The 22,736-nt window shown below is 38.4% G+C and overlaps 1 protein-coding gene across 1 annotated transcript in view; it reads right to left on the bottom strand.

The window, feature by feature from the left end:
* Positions 1-5,387: 5,387 nt before the first annotated feature.
* Positions 5,388-22,736, bottom strand: part of usp43a (ubiquitin specific peptidase 43a) — a 127,254-nt gene continuing 109,905 nt past the window's right edge. Inside the window, exons 13-16 of the mRNA XM_026170554.2 lie at positions 21,484-21,733; positions 18,277-18,435; positions 10,507-10,668; positions 5,388-10,405 (exon numbers count right to left, since the gene is read on the bottom strand). Coding sequence (XP_026026339.1) covers positions 9,243-10,405; positions 10,507-10,668; positions 18,277-18,435; positions 21,484-21,733 — 1,734 coding nt within the window. The 3' untranslated portion in view covers positions 5,388-9,242. The remainder of the gene's footprint in view (positions 10,406-10,506; positions 10,669-18,276; positions 18,436-21,483; positions 21,734-22,736) is intronic.

The following is a 22,736-nucleotide window of genomic DNA, read 5'->3' as shown; positions in this document are numbered from 1 at the left end:
GAGGGCGGCACAGCTGGGCGCAATCAACATGACGAGACCAGGGTGAAGCAAAACTAGACACATTGACATAAGACAAAGCACTGTCAAAGTAAAAAGTAAAACAGGAAGAAAAACACAGAAACACAGACTTGACACTAAACAAAGGGAACACGGAGCACAGAGGCAGGAGCCACATTAGACACGACTGACCAGGGAACAATAATAATAATAATAATAATAATAATAATAATAATAATACAATAATTAAAACACTGGATCACCCACCCAGGACCGTTACACACTCGTATCGTACGTTTAGATTAGAAAAATGTTTCCTGATGGTTCTGGATTTCTGCTGCAACATTCATATGGTATGGTCACAACTCACTGGATATTTACTCTAGTTTCAGATGAGCATTGTTTGAATGCCGTAGCCTACCTGAACATTATTGCTGACCATGTCCATGTCTTTAGTGCACAGTGCACCTCTCTTCTGGTGGCCGCTTCCAGCAGCACACACCATCTCACAAAGTTCAGATCTCCTAGGACTGGTTTCTTGAGCAGGACAAAGAGTTCACTGTACTCAAATGAGCTCCATAGTGGTTAGATCTCAATCTAATAGAGCACCTTGGGATGTTCTGGAATGGGAGATTTGGATGCATAGTTGACAAATCTGCAGAAGCCGTGCTATCATGTAAATACAGACCATAAACTCTATGGCATGTTTCCAGCAACTTGTTGAATTTATGGCATGAAGAATTAAGATGAACTTTTGCGAGTGCTTGCAAAACTTTTGCGAGATCTTGCAAATGTTTTGGGCGCATCCTTCGGAGGCTGCCAGCTCAAAGCCGACCGGGAGGTTGAGGCACGATGTGCCAGGAGTGCGGGCCTCGACGTCTCCGAAAACGTCGGAGCACTTTTGGAAATATGTGATGTCTTGATAAACCGAGCAGATATTTGAAATTTACACAGCTACATTCACGCCTGAAAATATCTTAAAAGTTTATTTTGTGACCCAGAAAGAGTAATATTAAAAATAAGTAGCTGCCGCCATTGTTAGAAACGAATTGGCTGGGCCGCGCTATGAATTCTGGGATAAGTTGGGTAACAAAGGACTCGGCCTTCAAATGCGACCTGCGAAGGATGGAGTCTATTTTGCGAGATCTCGCAAAAGTTGATCTTAATTTTTTCTCCCATGTCCCTTGCGGGGCTCCGTACTGTCTATTCTTCACTGCTAAAGGCAACAATAAATCTTTAAAAATATATCATTACATACTGTCATAACTCTGATTCTGATGATCTTATAACTATAATTTTTCCATCCTTAGTGCTATAGATGATGAACAGATTTCTCTCCACTCTAAAACCACCACCACATCATCCAAATCATCATTTTCAAATGGTGGAATCAGGATTTGTGGACACAGATAAATGTTTGTTCTTGACAATATAGCAGCAGATACACAACAGTATGGTTACAAATATCCAGAGATATAATGCAGTTGCCCCCCCCCCAAAATTCACCACGCCTTCCAGTACTTCACACAATAGTTGTTTTTTTTAAATGTGGCTTTTGAAAGGGAGTGTTTGACACATTAAGTGACTACTTCTCTGTAGTAACAGTGAACATTATCTCCTGCTGCTTCCTGATTGCTAAACCAGTAATAGTTAAGTGATGTCACTTACCTCTTGTCAGATCTGAAGACGTCGTTTTGGAATTGCAGCAAAAAGCTTCTAAAATTGCCAGTGATGACTGGACTGATATAAGTGCTGTCAGAATATTCTCTTGTTAATGGAACCAGAAGTTTAATCTTATGTGTGAAAGCCAATGAACAACTCCAAATACAGACTTCTTCAAATCGTGAAACAAAAGAATAAAAAATAATAAATCAACAAACTAAAATGTTGTTTCTCTGTTCACTTACAAGTGCAATTAACATAAATGATGCAATTCAAATCAACTGTGCATAATGTTTTTGCTGGAATATGGCTTTTTAAAGTTTTGGTATACATCAGTGCTCCAGCAAAGTAGAACTATTATCCTGCGCTAGTCAAGACAAACTAAAGTCAGCTGGAAACGAGCAGTCCAGGAACTAATGCAGTCAAATTGCTGACTTCTTAAAGCATCAACAGGCAATAGTTGAAAACGATACATATTTTACAAACTACAGTAGGATATACATAAACATCCAAGCCTAGGTGATGTGGCTGTGTGCAAAAAAGCAAAATGCAAGAATCATTGCTTTTCTCAGTGCAAAACCCATATTGATATAATTTACAGTTAATTATAGTTAAATTAATCATAACACCAGTCTGTAGAGCAGCATTTGCAAGTCCATAAAAAACCCTAGAAAAAAAAACCCCATTATTTCCCTTATGATGTTGGTAGATGAAAATGAGAAGATCAGAAGTCAGCAATATTGAGTGTTTGTACAAAAATGTTTTACTAAACATTTGACAATATTTTGCTGGAAGAGTTGGAGAAAGGGTCAGAGAATCACCCAAATCTGTAGAAAAAAAAATCATGAATAGCAATCCATCTACTAGGTCCCAGAGGTTTCCAGTTGTCATGGTTTTACACACTATACTAGCTGTACACATTTAAGTATCACAGGAAATTACACAATCAGTGCTGTATGTAATGGTATGAAGTGCTGCTCAAGTAACTGTTATAGACATAGCTAGTGACCCATGTGTGTTGGGTCTGCATGAGGAGTGTTATGCACTCAATATCCGTCCATGCTCTGCTGACTAAAACACAGTGCACAACTGATGCTAAATGCTAAACAGACTGTTTCACTGAAATAGTCAATAAGACATTTATTTCTGGCATGAAGGGGTAAAGTTCCTGCTGTGTCTCTGTACTCTGTATTTCATGCTAAAACTTACCACACACTCAAAGGCGCTTGCAAAGAAAAGCGTCTGGACTTCTTTAAGTTGCTTGAAGACATTTCACCTCTCATCCGAGAAGCTTCTTCAGTTCTAAGGTCAAATGGTGGAGAGTCCCAGATATAAACCTAGTGGGAGTATCCCCCCAAAGAGGGACAAAAGGACCCCCTGATGATCCTCTAATCGCCTGAGCCAAGGTGTGAAAATGGGTGTGGGTCCCTGGACCCAGCTTCTCGGATGAGAGGTGAAACGTCTTCAAGCAACTTAAAGAAGTCCAGACGCTTTTCTTTGCAAGCTCCTTTGACTACGATGACCTGGATGACTGAGAACCTTCACAGACATCTTACCACACACTCATTTTTTTCCAGTCTTTCACATACAGAGAACAGAATGGATGCTTCTAACTGGGCGGAGGTGGGGTGGGGGGGGATAGTTCAGCATTAAATATTAGCACCTACTTCCAGTGGGTACATTTACAGTATATGCCCTGAGGGACAAGGCATAAAGGCCATTACACTGTGAACATGAGAAGTGAAATTTATATGATTTAAGAAATAAATAATACATTTTTGCAACTCAGGCTATGAGATAATCTCATTTTTTTCTGCAACAAACTGAAAAGTAGTGGAAAATACGTTTGAAGACACAAGCTTTATTTTCCTTTTGGCTGGGAGTTAACATATACACTGATCAAAGACTATTACGGCTTTTATGATGTAATACTATGGGAAAAAAGCTGCTTCATGTTACGCATTTTATAGTCATCTCTCTCTCTCTTTCATTTTTTTTCTTTTTTGCTTTGAACAGGCATTGAGGCCTTTAACAATGTACGAATAAGAGTGAGATTTAGAAGAAAGAAGAAAAAAAAACAGCAGGCAGAAAAACCACATCCCCAGCACCATCATCTCCTCCATCACATCAGCTGCACTCTGAGCCTTTGTCATTGGCTTCTTAAGAATCTATCCATTAATGAGGCAATGTTCAGGTGCCTGGCTCACAGCATGGTTCGCTTTACTTCAGCTTTTTTCTTTGCATGCAGCTATTTTCAATAGGATAAATATATAAAAACAGAAGCAATTCTGAAAACCCCCCAAACTCTTATATACCTGTTTCTTTTTAACCCGTTTTGACAACTACTCATCTGATGTATGTCAGATTTGGCAGGACAAAGTGTAATTCTAGTACCAAATTTGATGAAACTCAGGTGGTCTCATTATCTGGGTCTTTTTCTGTTGGTGGTCAACCAGTGGCACTGATGCCTAATTGATGGTAGACTTACAATTATGAATTGGTTAGACTTAGGATAGCAGCCAAGAAAAGCCAAGCTGATGACAGAGGTTGGTGCTAATTTGGAAAAGTATCTTTATTTCTATCCATCTGTTCTTCATCTACAGCATCTTAATTGGTATTCAGCTTCACATATGTAAGACAAACATGTTGGGACATGAGCTCGAGGTTGTTTGGATGAACAGTCCTCATATGCAGAAAAAAATGCTTTGATACAATTGCTTCGCTTATTGGAGTTATTGCAGCCTTCTTATTCATATTAAATAAGCCTCTTAACCTTAAGGTCAGCCACTGCAATTGGCCTTGTAATCGGAAGGTTGCCGGTTCGAGCCCCGGCTTGGACAGTCTCTGTCGTTGTGTCCTTGGGCAAGACACTTCACCCGTTGCCTACTGGTGGTGGTCAGAGGGCCCTGTGGCGCCAGTGTCTGGCAGCCTCGCCTCTGTCAGTGCGCCCCAGGGTGGCTGTGGCTACAATGTAGCTTGCCATCACCAGTGTGTGAATGTGTGGATGACTGGATGTGTAAAGCGCTTTGGGGTCCTTAGGGAATAGAAAAGCGCTATATAAATACAGGCCATTTACCATTTCTAATAACTTTAATTCTAATACCAGAGCTTGCAAAAAGTGCATTTTTTACCAAAGCTCAAATTGCAAAATTGGAGTGTTCAATGATGAAATAAAAACAAGAAATTAAATATTAATTAGCATACATTAGTTTGAATGCATATCACATATGCCACTTCTGAGTTTTTCTCTTTTGTAATTAATTGTGAAATTAAATTATTTACCCAAAACTCACATATTAAGGATGACACAATCCACTTTAAAGGGTACATTTTAGTGGCAATTTCTTGTACTGACACACATTTTTTGTCCCAAATGTTCATCGGTCATGCTACACAACCTCAATATGGCATCTGATCTTTCAGCGTATGTCTCCTGTCTACGTTTCTGCTGTAAAAAAGAAAAGAAAATCCATAAATTAAAAGCATTGTCCCACAGGTAATAAAATCTTCAATTTTAAAACTTCATATTTTTTTTATTAGGCATTTAAAAGTGGCTTACTGAAGACCATAGTAATAAATAACACATTTTTATTGTACTGAAAAATATAATATATCAAATATATATATAATGTACCATCATGTACAGAGGACAATTTAAGCAGAAACTGTAGTGAAAACCACCTTGTGCAATGCAATGGAAAATCCCAAACACTACACCATGCAGGCTTTGCGTCCATATTTATTCATTTATTTCTCTCTTACACACACACCCGTGCGCACATATCCCCCTCTGCGTGTATCCACAAATATATACAGAGATTTTACTTAGAAAATGTAGAAAAATTGCATATAAAAACATCTCTTACCACATAAAAGTGCTCAGTTTGATAAACTATGCATGTATGTGGCCACATGTGGTTTGAGAGAAGCAAAACAGACTTTTCAGACTCACATCTAACACACCGGCTATTTCATTGATAGTTGTAATATACTTTCACAATGTATTTAGATGTAAAGGTTGAGAATTTGCAAAGGTTTCAATAACCTCCTGGGCTTTATGCCAGTTTCACTGGTTGAAAGGAAATATTTCACACATTTTACTGTATACCACAGGCCACATTGTAAGAATCTTTGCATTTGTTATGTTAAATACAAAGGAATACTTGTCAGTCTGCTGAGGAGAGCATGTCTGTAAAAAGCACAAACCTGTGTCATTTTATTAGCTCTCTAATTGAAGCAATTTCTGCCTTTTTGTTGAATGTGCTACTTGTGTGTTTGAGCAGTCTTTGTGAATTACTGTTGAGGACATAAATGCAGCAGCCATCATCAAAACAAAGTCACCACCAATCCCTTTTGACATTTCAGAAGAAAACGAAGCCTGCAACTTTGACTAGTTGAATGTTGGCACAATTTCTTTCCCCCCTACCAAATAAAGAAATGCAAACGAATGTTAAAAAGAAGACACCCTTAAAAAAAATTAAATATTTTAAAGCAAATACCGACAAATCTTATCTGCCATGTCAAGTTACATCTCTTACCAAACTTATAACTAATCAGCACTAAATTATTTGTCGACATGATTTTTCTTTTGGCTCAAAACAAGATCTGCAGAAGTGAAAGCCCAGGCAGGCACCTTCAAGGCCACAAAAAATAGTTTTGTAAACACAGAGAAAACTACGAAAAGCAAAGAAAATTCAAACATTGATGATAGGAATTTAAAATGGGAGTATAGGAACGTGGGTGGGGGTGGGTTGGAGTGATAAATGTGCAATTAAGCGCCTGACATCCCTCACGTAGCTCCTGAGGAAGGAAATAGTCTTCACAGGTAAACTCAGATCTGTCCAAAACATTTAACACAAACACAGAAGTATTTAGAAGAGCTACCAAACCCTTGCATCAGATAACTTATTTGTCAACTTAGAAGTAAGTGACGATAAGAAACAGCCGTTTGAATTTTTGATAACGACATAAAAAAATATTAAATCCAGTGTCTGACTTGTAAACAAAACAATGACAGAAAGATTTCTCTATTTGTGACATGTGCATAGAAAACCTACTTCCATAAGAGTTTGCTTTAACTCCTCGATTGTACTTCAACATTCGGTCCAGCGTTTCGACATGTGGCATCTAACAGAGGCACTACGACAGGCTACCTATAGCAGCAAATGAAGCTTTTAGGCCTCAATCTGTTTACTTCAACCGTATATACTTTTCAAAACACAAAACAAAATCGCACAATACTCATGGTCAAATGTGCATAAGCTCTTAGATGTACCTTTCCACAATCTGACAGACTTCTGCTAATAACAAAAAAAACCTCCTTCTACCATTACACAGACACAAATAGAAAAGCTTGTTCCATACTCTAATACGGGCTCTCTAATATAACCCACTGATGTAAAGTTATAGTCAAGAAAGAAGGAAAAAATAATTGCACATGTGTATTTGGCATAAATATAAGATTATTTGCTATCAGGATAGCCTGATAGTTTACTAAATATTATCATTGGTTTTCAGATTTTAAGATTAAGTAAAAGTAGACATTTTTGTACAATAAAAGAGATACTGCTTTTTAATTCCTACATAATAGAAGAAAGCTGTATATTCATGGTGATTATAAATACAAAGAGAGGATTGCACTAAGGTATTTGTTCAATAATAAACTGGATTTTTGATAGAAATACTTCATCAGAATATTTGGCCATTCATAATCTCGAAGGCTGCGGGGTTGAGCACCAAGGTGCTGTTGATGTGAAGTCAATAAACCTAACATCAAATTATATTATTTCACATTATGAAAGGCTTTTTCTAACTGCAGTGTGAGTTTATGTTGATCTGCTGGACAGCTAGATAAGGTGGATTAAATAATTATGCTGCGTTCAGATGTTTGGAAGTTGCCCTTGAATTTTTTTGATAAGCAGTTCGCTCTACTTTATATTGCCCAAATGCAGTCCAACTAACAATTTAAATAAGAAGGATGTTTATATATTTGAAAAGGTAGCAAGGTAAAAAAAAGTCTTTGTACAAAACAAAAAGAGAGTGTGATAATATATATTAATATACTATATTGCCTCTACATATAAAACATGTGGACAGGCAAAATATCCAAAACCATTAGGATGGATTTAGGCTAAATTAGCTATTTAAGCTAATTAAGCTAAATAAGCTAAATTAGCTTAGCCTAAATAATAGAAATTAATGTTACATAAAATTCTTGTCCACTATGTTTTTTTTTATGTATGTATTTACTGTGCCACACTTAAAAAATAAACAAAAACATTACTTCAACAGTAAATAGACATTAAATCTATAAATAAAGGAAAATGCATATTATAATGCATACTCTATTTCTCTTCTATAGATTCATAGAATAGATTTTCTTTACTTAGAATAACAAACACTGCTCCCTAACCTTACATGCCTTGTATATTCTGTCCGTTTCCCCTACTGGCCAAATAGTCACTATTTCATAAGTAAGTAAATGTCATGTTCTGGTAAAAAACAGCCGCTATCAAAGAGTAACCAGTAATTTTACAGACCTTCAATTTTGGAGGTACATTAATCAAAAATGATTCCCAGAGAGGCAGAATTTTTCTCTCAATCACAGCTTCAATAAGACAGGATTTTGTGTGTCCACATTATTTTGGGTTTTTTTTAGTAACAAGCAGAAGTCACTCTCTTTTGCTTTGCTTTTTGTGGTCCTCCCCTCTATGAATGGTGACATTAAACTGTTGACAGTCATCGGTGTTAGGAAAGCATGGGAAACAATTATTTAACATTAAGGAACACGACGATGTGGGTACATGAAAGTAGCAATAGAAGAAAACAAACAGTTTAATATTCAACTGTTATTACTAATACACTAAGGGATAGTGTATTCATTTAACATTTCACAGTAGACAATATGTTTTTAAAATGTTTGCTTAGTCAGCTGTAAATCACTGAATCAACTGCTGCTGCACACTGGGTCATTTAGGAAAAAGAAAGAAAATCAATCCTTTAAAAAATAAAACATACTGTGCTTTAAAAAAAACATTAAAAATAAACAGTTGACATTATTCAGAGATTTAGGTCTCAAAGCACCACCGTTTATCAAGTAGACACAATACATTCTTATAAATGAACACAATCAGTGTGTCTTCATTCTAAGCAGCAACCGTAAGAGTTCGCAACAGAGTGGCGACTTCCAACGCTCACACTACATTAATAAGACACATATTCGTACAGTATGTTTGTAGGTGTGCTGCTGCGTGCTTTCAGTTCTAAACTGACACAAACCAATTGGTCTAAACTGCATATCGGCTGATCAGGCACTTATTTGGGTCGTAGAAATAGAATGGAGAAGGACTCTCTGTCATATTTAATGGACAGGTCATATCACCTAATTTTGCTCATTAATGTCCTCTTGAGCATTAGAGGACCTTTCATTTATTCTATGTCTTACATGGAGCAAACTACTTGACTCTGTTAATTTTCCAGGAACAAAAAAGGCGTATTACTGTGAATGGAGCACTATTGCTTTGATCTTGGAGATTTCATGTCCTTCACTTTCTTTCAGGAAAAAGGCTTTATGTGTCTCTGTGTTAGAAGCTGGACTCGGGGACTGTCTTTTTGCGCCCCAGTGAGGTTGTGCTGTAACGAGTCCTCTGCAAGGTGCCGTGAGATGGTTTGTCGCTTGTCAGACTGCGTGATGATGCTGGCGTTGTTGACATCCCATTACGGTGCAAAGATGCTGTCCTACGCACACTCTGCTCTGCTTTTGTTGGGATGTTGGTGGAGCTCTGGGAACGTTTGATTTCAGTTGCTTTGTGCCCCACCTTACCGTTTACCTGCTCATTAACCACATGGCCTGAGCTTTTGGACTTGCCTCTTTCTTCTCCAGTTCGGCCTCCTGCTGCTCCATTGGACAGAGATGGCCTCGACAAGGTCCTTCTGCTTTCTTCTTCAACTACTGCTCTCCCTGACTCATCCTCAGTGGGTTTCCTTGAATCTTTATCCTTCTTCAGGAAGCTACCTTTAAAGAAGGACAGTATTCCGTCATGGCTCTTAGGCACGTCTGCTTTCTTGTTCTTAGAGTTTTCTTCTTGTGTGCTGTGGCGTTCCCTATCAGCCCTGTCTCCCTTTTGTCTTCTCAGAGTTCCATCTTGGAGACTGGGTGTGCTGTAGCTGGGCTGAACTCCAGTACTGGATCTCTGTTTTGTCTCAGTATCCTGTGAAGATTTGGAGGAGCTCTGTTTTCTTCCATCCTTCCTCCTTGTTAGAGTGTTAGTGCTGGAGCTGCTCCTGATATTCACAGTGCTCTCATCCTTAGCCTGGCTCCCCTTGCTACGTCTCAGACTAGCTGCTTTATCTGATGGCCACTTCTGGCCCTCTGGGACCTTTAGAAATGGCGGCTCCTCCCCCGTCTTACCCACACAACTTATACTTCCAACGCTAGACGAACGAACATTGGCTGCAACACGGCTCTTTGCAGCTTCCTTTGTGCTGCGTGGTTCATTCATTAATGTCGCTATCGGATCCTTTGTGCACCGGGGACGCCGACCAGATTCCAAGTACTGTACTAGTTCTACAGGGGCTGGATCAGGTTCAGGGGGAGGGACTGGGTCAGGTTTTCGTCTGTCCTTGGAACCAAAGGACCAGCGCATTGGAAGCACTCTGCTCAAGGTATCCTTGTTTTTGCTGGGGGCTCTCAGGCTCATGCTGCGCCCCTGAAGACCTCTGACAAATGGCCTCTTCTCAAATCCACCTGGCATTTATGTAAAGAGGGAAATATTTTAGGCTTTAAATAAAAACCAAACACAAATTATAAATAAAACACAAGTCTGTTGACAGCAATGGTCCTTTTACCTCTTTCATCTTTGAAGCCATTGTCCAGGAAGACTGGAGACTCTGGAGAGTCAGGTAAGGAAGATGGACAGGTGGTGGATGCATGAGACACCAGACTGCCTCTCTTACTGTCCCCCGTCAGCCTGATTAGCCAGTGGTCTGACACTGATGAACTTGTGGAGCCTATGACACAGAGAAAAAGGTTTGAGAGGAGGAACATAAAGAATACTCCACTGATTTAACATTGCACACGTTGGACGATGGAAATGCACGAATGCTGTTTAGAAATTCTGTTATTTTATTTTTCATCCGACATATGGAGCTCCTTTACTTCCCATAGTTATAATACCCATAAGTTTCAAGAATCAGTCTACAAAGTGGACTTTGGCCCTCTGTCCTGCATCATTTTCTCTAGAAAGAAGCATGGCAACCATTAGCTGCTGTATGTCTGGTTTGCTCTTTTACTCTGGAATTTGGAATTATTCATAATTTCTGGCAAAAGTAGGCGAGTTAATTCAACAAGGGAGGGAGAATAAAGGGAGCAGATACTAATGGTAAATGAAATCTATCCATAATCACATTCCTGACCCCCCCCCCCCCCCCCCCCCCCACACACACACACACACACCCCACCCCCAATAATTAAGTTAACAATGTGTGAAGAACAAACATTTATTTGCAAAATAAATTACATTAGGCACATTTGCCAGGGCCAGTGATAATCAATGTCTTTTTCAAAAAAGCATTTAAATAAAACCTGCCTCTCGACGAAGATCCTGTTTAAGGCAGAATAAATCTTTTGAAATGCAAATCACACTAATTTCACCAAGAAATTCAATAATGATTGAACAGGTACTTATCCAGCTCTAACAGCAATTCAGCAACTCTCAAAAAGCTGAGTTTTACAAGGATAACTGTCTATGTTGGCTATATTAGATCTTTACATATATTTTCACATAGTGTTGACTCATAGAGAACTTCAGCAATTAATGTCAGGCTGTTTTTTTGAAACATTAAAAAATAAAAAAGTACATGATTAGATTAAAAAAGTGAAGTTTCTCAGACGCCTTGAAAGAGGAATGAATGACAGCTGTCAAAGCAACGTGCACAGCAGACAGGCATTTCTTAGTTCTTTGCTACCATTTGCAAATATTTTACCAGGTAAGATATTTAGACAATGAATAAATTTAGAGTACTATTAATCAATAATATTAAGTACTGGTTGCATATGTCTTTGGGATCTAAATAGAATATGCTTTATCTCTGGCAGCCTATCCAGGGCGTGCCTTGCCTTTCACTCTGAGTTAGCTGGGATAGGTTTCAACCTTCCCATGACCCTGGACAAGGAAAATTAATGAATGGAATCTTAGAGTCTACATAATTTTGTTTTGTGCTGTGTATAAGTTGAGTTTTTGCCCTGACATTTTTTGCTCTGGACAAGAGAGCAAAAAGTGAAGTGACATCAGTACAGTTACTTTGAGTTTAAGGTTACAGAGGAGCTGGCAGCAGTTTATGCTTTGCACATATACATGTTTTGATAGGGCTGAAATGGGCTAACTAGCAGGTGTTCCAGCCAACAGCCTAAATCTGACAGGGAAAAATGCTGAAAAAAGTTATTGTAAGATCTTCACAATATATAACGTGTTGAGGCGACTCCTGTTGTGGTTTGGTGCTATTTATAAATAAAACTGTATTCAAAAATTGAAATATAATATAACTGAAATGAACCAAGCACTGTACTGTATTACACAACAAGAGGTGATGTGTAAATTATTGATAAAAATTAACCACGATGTTGATGTTGTAACTAAAATACCCAACTTGATAAAAGTAAATTTGTTTGTAGTTTTGGAGCAGCATAAGACAGGATATGGTGACATAGGCTACCAAAACACAGTCATATGGCTCAGCCTGGGTATCGTGCTAAAAACAGTTTGGGAGCTGAGAGCTGCTTTTGTGAGAAGACGGAGAAGAACATTCCAGGGCACTCAGAGGAAGAATGGAGGCAGATCTTGCATTTGCTGTTTATGCGACTCCACTAAATACCAAACTGCAAGGCAGGGGTCTATTTGCACATGAATTGCATAGTCCTATGAAGGCTTTTATTAGAAGGTTGCAGTTTCTTTCAAGATAACTGGAGAGCTACATTTTTGCTCACATGCCACCTGTGAAGATATTTTTTTCTTTGGATTTACCTTTATCAGAACACAAATTCTCAGTGATGAAGTTTAGTAAGAAAAACAAGAAACAGCAACAACAAAAAAAATGCAGATGAGGTCATTAAATTATAAGCAAAATAGCAAAATAAGAAAAACTTCTTCGCAGGCTTGGAATCATTGTCCAGTTGTAATATCCTGTTTCTAACAAACGATAATTTTCAAAGAGATGGCCTTACATTTGACTCTAGAAGACTTTTTATATAGTGAAGCTCATTTCTGACTCACTGACTGCAAGATGTCTGGGTCCTGCTCTATTTGGGTTTTCATCAAATGTGGCAGTGTGAATTCTGGCAAAACATCTCCACTTTTGTCTCATTTGTCTAAAAGACAACTCGTGGTTTGCTCAGATACAGTTTTCCAAGGCTAAGCTGTGCTGCCATGATCATTAGGAGAGAAGAAGCGTTCTCATGCAACTTTTCCAAACAAGTCAAGCTTGTTCTTTGTCTGATTGTACTGTCGGGAACTTTAATATTTAACATGGTTACTTACATCTGTAGAATCTCAGAAGTAGCTCTTCAGTTAACTCCACTGCATAGTCAGACCTTGGGGTTAATTTCCAGCAACATTAAGTTCGGGGATGATTGGTAGCTGTCCTGAATGATTTCCACTTACTAATAATGTTTTTTGCTGTAGAGTGATGGATTTCAAATTGTACGGCAATGGCCTTATAACGCTTCCCAAGCTGAGAGAAAGCAACAATTGCTTTCCTAAGATCACTGCTGATGTCCTTCCCTCTTGGCATCATGTTAACACACATCTGAACACTCCAGATCAGCAAACTGCCAAAACCTCTACTTTCATCGAAGTACTCACACTTGCTAATGATCATTTATTCAATGTGATCAGCAGCACCTGGGTGCTACGGACAGTTTTCGAGGATGCAATAAGGTTAGTACTTAGTTTTTCAAACACTTCTCTTGCATTTTGTTTTGTGTTAAATAAATAACGAGATAGTGTAATATCTAAATTGTTATTTTTTATCTGAGGTTTTGCTGAAATAACATGTACAGAGAACGAGGTTATTTTTTTAAATTATGTTATTCCTGATATCTACTATTTATATTTTATTCTGGCACAGTTGGTGTGGAGTATCCATAATTTTGTTGCACATGTAAAATGACAATAAAGGGTTATTCTAGTCTAAATTTATTCTAATAAAGTTAGAGGGACATAAAAGTGAGCCTTGAAATCTCTGTTTGTTTGATTGGAGTCTGACAGATTTACACAAAACATAGACATTAAGCGATTATTTGTTTATTATGGTATTTATTTTGGTATTTATTAATAACCCCTAATTTTCTAAACCTAGGTTCAATTCCAATTTTATTTTCATTTATATAGTGCCTGTACAGCCATGTGAATATAAAGTCCCATTAGGATAGACCTGATAAAAGAACAATTCTGTAATGATTTTCAGTGGACCCAAACCACTCCTACAAAACGCCTCCACAGTATAACAGAGCTACTGGACCGAACTCACAAATGTGAAAATGGACAAGTTAAACAAAGACCACTTGGGAGCAGAGATGGGCAGTTACGCATTACAAGTAACGCAAGTTGCTTGATGCATAAAGTTAAAAGATTAAAACTAATAAAACTAGTTTCAAAAAGAGACTTTTTCATTTGACTACATTTTATATGATGGATTATGCAGAATAAATAGAATTGGGCTGAAAGATCTATTGCTTTATTACCTATTCAGGTTGTAAATAATTTTTTTAAAGTAACCAAGTAACTAATTACTTTTGAAAATAAGTAATCAGTAAAGTAACGGAATTACTTTTTTGGAAAGTAATCAGTAATTAGTTACTGATTACTTTTTTTTAAGTAACCTCACCAACACTGCTCGGGAGTACTACATACAGTATGGTACAGACTCTATCCAATCATGTGAAAAACTAGGCACAGATCATGATTCAACATCTTGTAGAACCACCTCTAGCAGCAATAGGTTGAAAATTATTGTGGAATATTTTTTGGCCCTTCTTCTTTATAACACTGCTCAGTTCCTTGAGGTTTGCAGGCATTTGTTTATGCATTGCACCCTACAGGCCCTGCCACAGCAATTCAATCAGTTCGAGGTCTGGACTTGATAATTACTCAAATGCACTTGATTAGCACCACCTAGCTGCTGCTTACCCTCTTAATTTCTATAGAAGCATTAAAGGTGTACTTAGTTTTTAAAAGGACTTCAAGGAGTCCTGTCTTTTTCATATGACTGTATGTTCAGACAATTTGTGCAGCTTAAAAAAGCTGTCTTTTTGACTTGTATTGTCGGTGCACCACATGGAAAGAGGTCACTGGTTATTTGGATTTGTAAAAGGCAATAGAGATTGAAAATGTGATGTCATTCAGGGGTAAAACCGCAAAGAATTCTGGGAACTCGTGGCAAGAGGTACTAGCGCACGCAGGCTTTCAATTGAAATCAGTTATACAGCGATAAAAAGAAACACAAAAAATGTCAAGAAGCTGTTGTATTATTAACTGCAATAGCCGGTCGCATGACAGCCACGGAAAGCCGACGGGTAAAGAAATCGGTTGTTATCGGATTACGTCGTTGAAGAGAAATTGTTCGAGCCATGTTTCCGAAGTAACAAAGAGGAGACGGATGGCCTGGATTGCAGCCATTCAAAGATCAAATATAACGTCCCAGAACACTCCAGCTCACAGGTTAGTCTGCTCCAAGCATTTACACAAAGGTCAGTCTGCTGTTGTAGTTAATGCGTCATTTTTCTTAACATAATTGGTGATATAGGTTACAAGCAAGTCTGGCGCTGAACAGAAATTGTCGCGCTATGCTCCTTTGTTTATTGTGCATAAATAGTGAATTGTCCTGACACAATATTGCGTTTCGCTTCTGTTATTATGGTACATTGACAAAAACATATACTTTTATTCACAGGGTAAAACAGTTGTTTTGTATCACTAATTGCCCAGTACGATTACAGCATACAATATTATTGTCACTGCTACATTTCTGTAATGCTGCCAGAAATTATTTCCACTACTAATTAATTACCCTTGAGCTCAAAGGTCCTATTAATAAACGGTTAACGAATGTGTATTTATGAAGACGATTTGTGAGACTGGTAAACTTATGATATGTACGATGGTCTTTAGTTCTACACGGTGCATTTCAAGGGTCTGCACCCATCCGTCGGTAAACTGTACCTGGGCTTGTTGCAGTGACCTGAAGTTACTAAACTTCATGAGTGTATGCACTCACTCCAAGAAGCGTATAATTATAAATATGAGCGTGGTGAAAGTTGGGCAGCACGCTAACGTATTTTGTCCCTCTGTGTGCTCGTAAGGGTTTACCCTAAGTAAACCTTTCACTCCTTTGATTTTTTTCCTCGTATCTTTTCTTTGACTTTTCATCAAGTCTGTCTTTGTACGGACCGGCATTGTTCTCCTTCGTTTTGTACAGAACCTTTTTGGGGGGCAAAGAAAAAGCAAGAATTTATTGGAACCGAAGAATGAACGTTTTGCGGTGCTGCAAATGCTTGCATTTGATGCGGTACTTGGATTGTTTTGCCACGGCATGCAATGCGTGAAAGTCACGTGGTCTGTCAATCTCTATAGGAGAGGAGATTACGTAAAGATAAAGGTTGGTATTATAATGATTTCAGGCATTCTGACATTTGTAGTAAGTGTATGGCCTTCAGTGAGCTGCTATGGCAAAAGGTTTCAAAGTTAGCTGCACAAAATTATTACTACTATTAAATCTGACTTTTAGCTCTTAACATACTCTTACCAGTGAAATGCGGTTCATTCATCTCAGTTTAATAATTAATAATTTCCAGTTTAAAAAAAGAAAAAAGAGTCAAACAACTGACTTTACAATATTTTGGATGAGTTCTCGCTTTCTTTTCTTTTTTGCAGTCTGACAGAGGACTTTGCTACACATTCAGCATTTCATGTGGAGCTAAATGAGCAGATCTGACAGACCCGTGGCTTTCTGTGAATCAAAGCAGGTTCTTGACAGTACGGTCTTCTCTGTTTGTACCAGCATGTTTGGCTCTTACTTCAAAGGTTGAAAGACCTCAGTATCATAGCAGCTCACAAGATGCAAGTCAGAGAGGCAGGAGCGCAGGGATAGGTGGTATGTATTAAGAAAAAAACATCTTTTTGCATCATTTATAGTCATGGGATTGGCAGCGGATTTCTTCAAGTCAACTTCCACTTGAAACGTTCGGCGCTGTATTATATAAATATCCGATTAAAACACCAACTTTTATTACATTTTTTCCTCTCTTACTGTGAAAGAGGAAGAAGAGGGATCACTTATGTCTCACTTTTGATTAATTAGAGATTACAGTTGTACTTTATTGTAGGATGCATGCTTGAGACTACAGAGAGCAAGGTGCAATTATCTTACTCTGTTTCTTACAAGTTGCTTGTGGTTAATGATTTATTTGCGGTCCAGCAAAATCATTGTTATTCTGAATTATTCCTATAGCAGTAAATGTGCCCCGCCCCACCATTTATGGAGTCTTGCTCTTGTAAAAAGTCCATTTAAATGTAAATAAACTTTTGCTGTGCAAATATTTTGCACATACTCAATGTACACATTCAGCAAGAACAGGATGTATTAGTTTGTGTTGTCTACATGGTGCATGGTGTATGTGTAAAAGAATCTTTGTCAAACTGTCTCACCAGATACGCTCAGATATATCAGATAAGGTAGGGCTGTGCGATATGACAAAAATACCATATATAAGACATTTATCGTCCTGACAACGATATAAATCACAAAAATGTAACATTTTCTGTAAATTCTGTGAATCTCGGGCAACTCAACTTGCGTTTAGTTTTTCCAGCTGGTCGTCTTTTACCTGGATTCGAGTGTTTTAACCGATGCATGAAACTATACATTTTTAGACATAAGTTGTAACGGCCACCATTTTCTTTCAAAGTTTAAGTCTAAAGTTTATTTTTTAGCACATGACGGCTCTTTTTTTGCTTCTCCTCCGTAAACTCTTACGGATACTCATACTCTTTCACGTGATTCAGTTTACTTTGAAAAGTCAAGGGATCTTGAGCTTTATTGTGAAAGGTTTCAATGGAAAACAAACAAGCGGACAGCGGAGCCACGTGATAGTTTTACCGTCATTGTTGCTAACGGCAACACGTAAAAACAGGCGCTTGTCCGTCCGTAGTGTGGTTATATTAAATATAAGAGAAAGAGAGAATTTAAGAAATTAATATAGCCACTACAGTGACCATCAAAACGATGAAAAAATATTGCCGTAAACAGTTTATTTTACGACACCACAAAACAAACGATAGCGTAAAATGAAACGATAGACGTTTTTATATCGTCATCCGATGTATATCGTTATATCGAACACAGCCCTAAGATAAGGTGTCAGACGTGTGTGCGTTTTGCGGAGCACAGTGCAGCAGACAAAACAGATATATTTGCGTCCTTGAAAACCACTCCTGCCTAAGGTACGTATGTTGAAAGTACAGACATTAATTGACTATTTACCATTTTTAGGACCATTGAAAAACAATCACAAGCTCTTATATGCTTTCAGTTGTCTGGTTTGCTTGTTATTTCACAACATACCTCTGATGGAGCTGCTGGCTGACCATGGGGGAATGGTGTTTCGCCTCTGGTAGAAAAGGATGTAAGCACCCCTTGTGCACACTTCCTCATCTTGCACCAGGTCTACGCTGCTGTCGTCGTAGCTATACCACTGACCATCCACTGAATTCCTACAGTAAGCTGGAATAAAAAACAGACAACAACGGTAAATAATGTTTTTCTCGCATAATTGTTATCAGAAAATTGCATGCAATATGGAGATTAACTCATTTTTCCCCTAAAATGCCTTGGGAGGTCCATAGCACATAATCTCTTTGCTGCCTGTAAATACAGTGTACATAGAATAGCTTCACATTTAAATGTGAGTTGTACTTTCCTCCACTGCAGAGACTGTTGATAGTGTATGTTTCTCAGCTTGTTAAAGCAGCAAGACAGAATACATCAAGGACCATTCCTGGACACTTGGAGCTGCTCTCCAGCTACAGTTTCTTGTTGTTCAGGTGCTATTTTGATTTATTTTAAAAATGTGTTTAAAGATGCTGTTATTTTTTTTTCATTCCAGTAAAATCAGATCAATTTTATTTATTTTTCTTAGTTAAATGAGGGACACCACCACAGATTGTGTTATTGTGCATAACACAATTGTGCATTACACTGTTGGGCTCTCAGGTAAAAGATGATTTTATGGATGCAAATGTAAAGTGGTAGCTGCCATGGCGAAGACCTGCTTTCTCCTAATCTCCAGTTGTCACTTCTATTTCTGCAAATTAGGTACGAGTCTTCAATTTTATTCTTGTATTTCAAATGTAAATTTGATTTATTGCAGAGTCCGCCATATTGAATGGTGCGTATGTAATGTTTTGTATTGATTGTAATGAAATTGTGCATGGTCCAAGGAGCTTGCAAAGAAAGGCGTCTGGACTTCTTTAAGTTGCTTGAAGACGTTTCACCTCTCATCCGAGAAGCTTCTTCAGTTCTAAGGTCAAATGGTGGAGAGTCCCAGATTTAAACCTAGTGGGAGTATCCCCCCACAGAGGGACAAAAGGACCCCCTGATGATCCTCTAATCACATGAGCCAAGGTGTGAAACTGGGTGTGGGTCCCAATCAGCCAGGGTTTCGGGTGAGCTCATTGTGAAACCTGGCCCCACCTTATCATGCGATTTCCTGAGGTCAGATGGCCCAGGATGTGAGTGGGCGTTAAGGTGTCTGGGGAGGGATCTCAAAACTGGATTATAGATGACAGACAGTTGGTGTTATAAACCACCGCCTCTGTTCAAAGATGGTCGCTCACAGTGGACATAGATGGCTTCTTTCACTCCTCTTTCAAACCATCTGTCCTCTCTGTCCAAAATGTGAACATTGGCATCCTCGAAAGAGTGTCCTTTGTCCCTAAGATGCAGATGGACTGCTGAGTCTTGTCCTGTGGAGGTGGCTCTTCTATGGATTCTCCCAATGGGTTTAAATCTGGGACTCCCCACCATTTGACCTTAGAACTGAAGAATCTTCTTGGATGAGAGGTGAAACGTCTTCAAGCAACTTAAAGAAGTCCAGACGCTTTTCTTTGCAAGCTCCTTTGACTACGATGACCTGGATGACTGAGAACCTTCACAGAAAGAAATTGTGCATGTTATTTACATTTTTAATGAAAATAAAGATTAAAAATAAATAACTAAAAAGCTGTCCTGCTAAGGATACAGGACAACTTCACTGCATTGAGAAGCCAATGGGTGGGGCTTTATACCGTAAAATCTTGCACAACCTCCTTTCCTCAACCAGAAAACTGAAGATATGCTGGAAGACCTGTCCACGGCCTAATAATGACCCAAAAAATAATGCCCAGGTAACAAAGAAGCATATCAGGGTCATGTAGATGCCTAGCCAGACCTCAGTCCTGTAGAAAATCTATGAAGTGAGCTGAAGCTTCGAGTTGCAAAGCAGCAGCCAAGAAACCTAAAGGATTTGGACAATTCTGCAAACCTGGTGACCATCTACAGGAAATGTCTTATCGCTGAGTTTGATAACAGGGGTTTCTCCATCAAGTACTAAGTCATGGTTTGCTTGGGGATTAAATGCACATTTAAATCAATGGCATGCAAATCAATTTAGGTGCTTGTGCAATGTACATTGTGTTTTTTTTCTTCTTTTGATGGTTTTCAGTCTCCAGTTAAAATGAAACATTGAAGACTTTATTTTTGTTGTCAGTGAGCAAACTTACAAATTCAGCAGGGGAATTAAGGAATTATTTTTCCCCCGACTGTACATAAACTAGACAAAGACTGTACATGTTATTTTACTAATGGGGAGCCACCCATTAGTAAAATAACATCATTCTTATCAGACACACGTAGTTTGAAAATCCTCCACATACTAACAGTCTAAATGGCAGCCTGGACAGTACCTGAAATTGGAAATCCATCCCACATTTAGGGACTCACTTAGCTACTTGCAATTACTGTGCACAGGACTATTGGGATGAACCACAGTTCACTGAGCTGAGGATAGTAGAGACCCAGACTGCTGGAGGGTTGTATCGAAACATTTCATTTAAAATTAAAACACTAAGCAGCACAGAGCAGTTTACTTTGCTGAGGTATTGAGTATGACAGATGGGCATAGACTTTCTCAAAACTGATTGGTCAAAAACATCTGCCAAAGAAGACGGGATAACTCAGTGTTGCATGTTATTTGTCATTGAGAGATCTGAACTGTCATTTGAAGTGAAAATGGTCTTCCTTGTGGAGTTAGCATTCTAGCTAAATCTGGTCCCTGTTGTAATACACACACACACACACACATACACACGCACACAGACTAATTTTCATATCTTAGTGAGAACATCTAATTGACATAATGCTTTCCCTAGACACTTACCCTAACCATCAAAAATGAATGCCCTCAGCCTAAACCTAACCTAATTGTAACCCTGACACTAAAACCACATTTGGAGCCTCAAAAATTCCTTCAAACTCGTGGGAATGAGCATTTTGTCCCTCTAAGTGACTGTTGGTCCCCACAAGTATAGTGGCATGCCAATTTTCTGTCCTCACAAAGATACCTAAACATGTACACACACACACACACACACACACACACACACACACACACACACACACACACACACTTTGTATATATCCATATTATGCAGTAACTTCATTTGTGTGGATGTGCCAACTGCATGACAGAAGAGTGTGTATGAAAAGCAATAAGAAGACGTCATTGTTACATACCAGTATAATGTCCTCCATGCATTCCTCCGTGATGGTTACACACAGCATAAAGATCATACAGGAATTCATGAGGAAGCATCATGTCAGCAGCTTGGTGTGGTTGGCCTGAGTGCTGTTTCCAGGAAGGTGGTGATGGCCCCATATTCAGGTTCTTCATGCTCTGGCTTCGCTTCACTACATGCGGTGCCATGTCCAGACCAGTTAGAGGGAAACGCACGAGTGTTGACAGCTTGTTCCTTCGCTCTCCAACCTGTTTCAAAAATCATTATTCATACATACAGTCCATACACACCATTATGTTTGCACATTTTTGTACTTTAAATACTTGGAAATACTTTTTTTTCTTTTGCAATTCTCAATAGTAATGTGCCAATTACTATTTTTGCCTAATGGCAAAGGCTTGACTGATTCTATATCCACTCTTTTGCTGTGACAGGAACAGCAGGGACTCTATCTATAGAAATGTATGACTGATTGATTTACAAAGTATTATGTTGATTATAGTTACAATGGAAAACAAAATGGTCATTTCCTTAAATATGTGTTGTGTCTAGAAAGTGATTTGAGGGCACCTGCGGCAAGCAGTATGAAGTTCACAGGGCATACACCAGTGTACCCAGTACAATGGCTCAACAATCACCTTTCAACATGAGAGTGATGAAAAGCATTCAAGCAAGAAAATGCTTGAGTAGCTTTACAATAAGTATTGACTGTTCTGAGTGGTGCAGTAATAAAATTTCTCAACATAACAACTAACACATGCGAGCCTGACAGAAAGAATGTGAGTCTGAACACAATTTTAAGATATTTCAGCTTTGGGTATGTAATTTATTTAAAAAATTGAAAACATAAATATTTTTGTTTCTCTGTTATTTTAGAGTCTTTACCTTACAATATAAAGCACCTTGAGGTAACAGTTGTTGTGATTTGCGCCTATATAAATTAATCTGAATGAAAATGAATTGACCAAAACATACAGCGAAAGCTGGTCAGGAGATTTTTGAAAGTAAAGTCAGTACTTTTAATGACCAGGTCTGTCACCTGATCTCACTGAGCAGTGGCTGAAGACAAAGTTAAAAACAGAACAGCTCGTGAGCAAACAATTGGAATCAACTGCAGTAAAAGCTAGAACTACATTTAGATTCACAAAGCTGTACAACAACAAGTGAATATGCAGGCAAATATTACTCTGTTAGGAATCTGAACATCTACAAAAAGATTCAAAAGTAAAACTAGCATATAGCTGCCAAATG

This window comes from Astatotilapia calliptera, chromosome 6, assembly GCF_964374335.1.
Source record: "Astatotilapia calliptera chromosome 6, fAstCal68.1, whole genome shotgun sequence".
In the NCBI taxonomy this organism is placed as follows: Eukaryota; Metazoa; Chordata; class Actinopteri; order Cichliformes; family Cichlidae; genus Astatotilapia; species Astatotilapia calliptera.
This window is presented reverse-complemented; position numbering and strand designations above follow the sequence as displayed.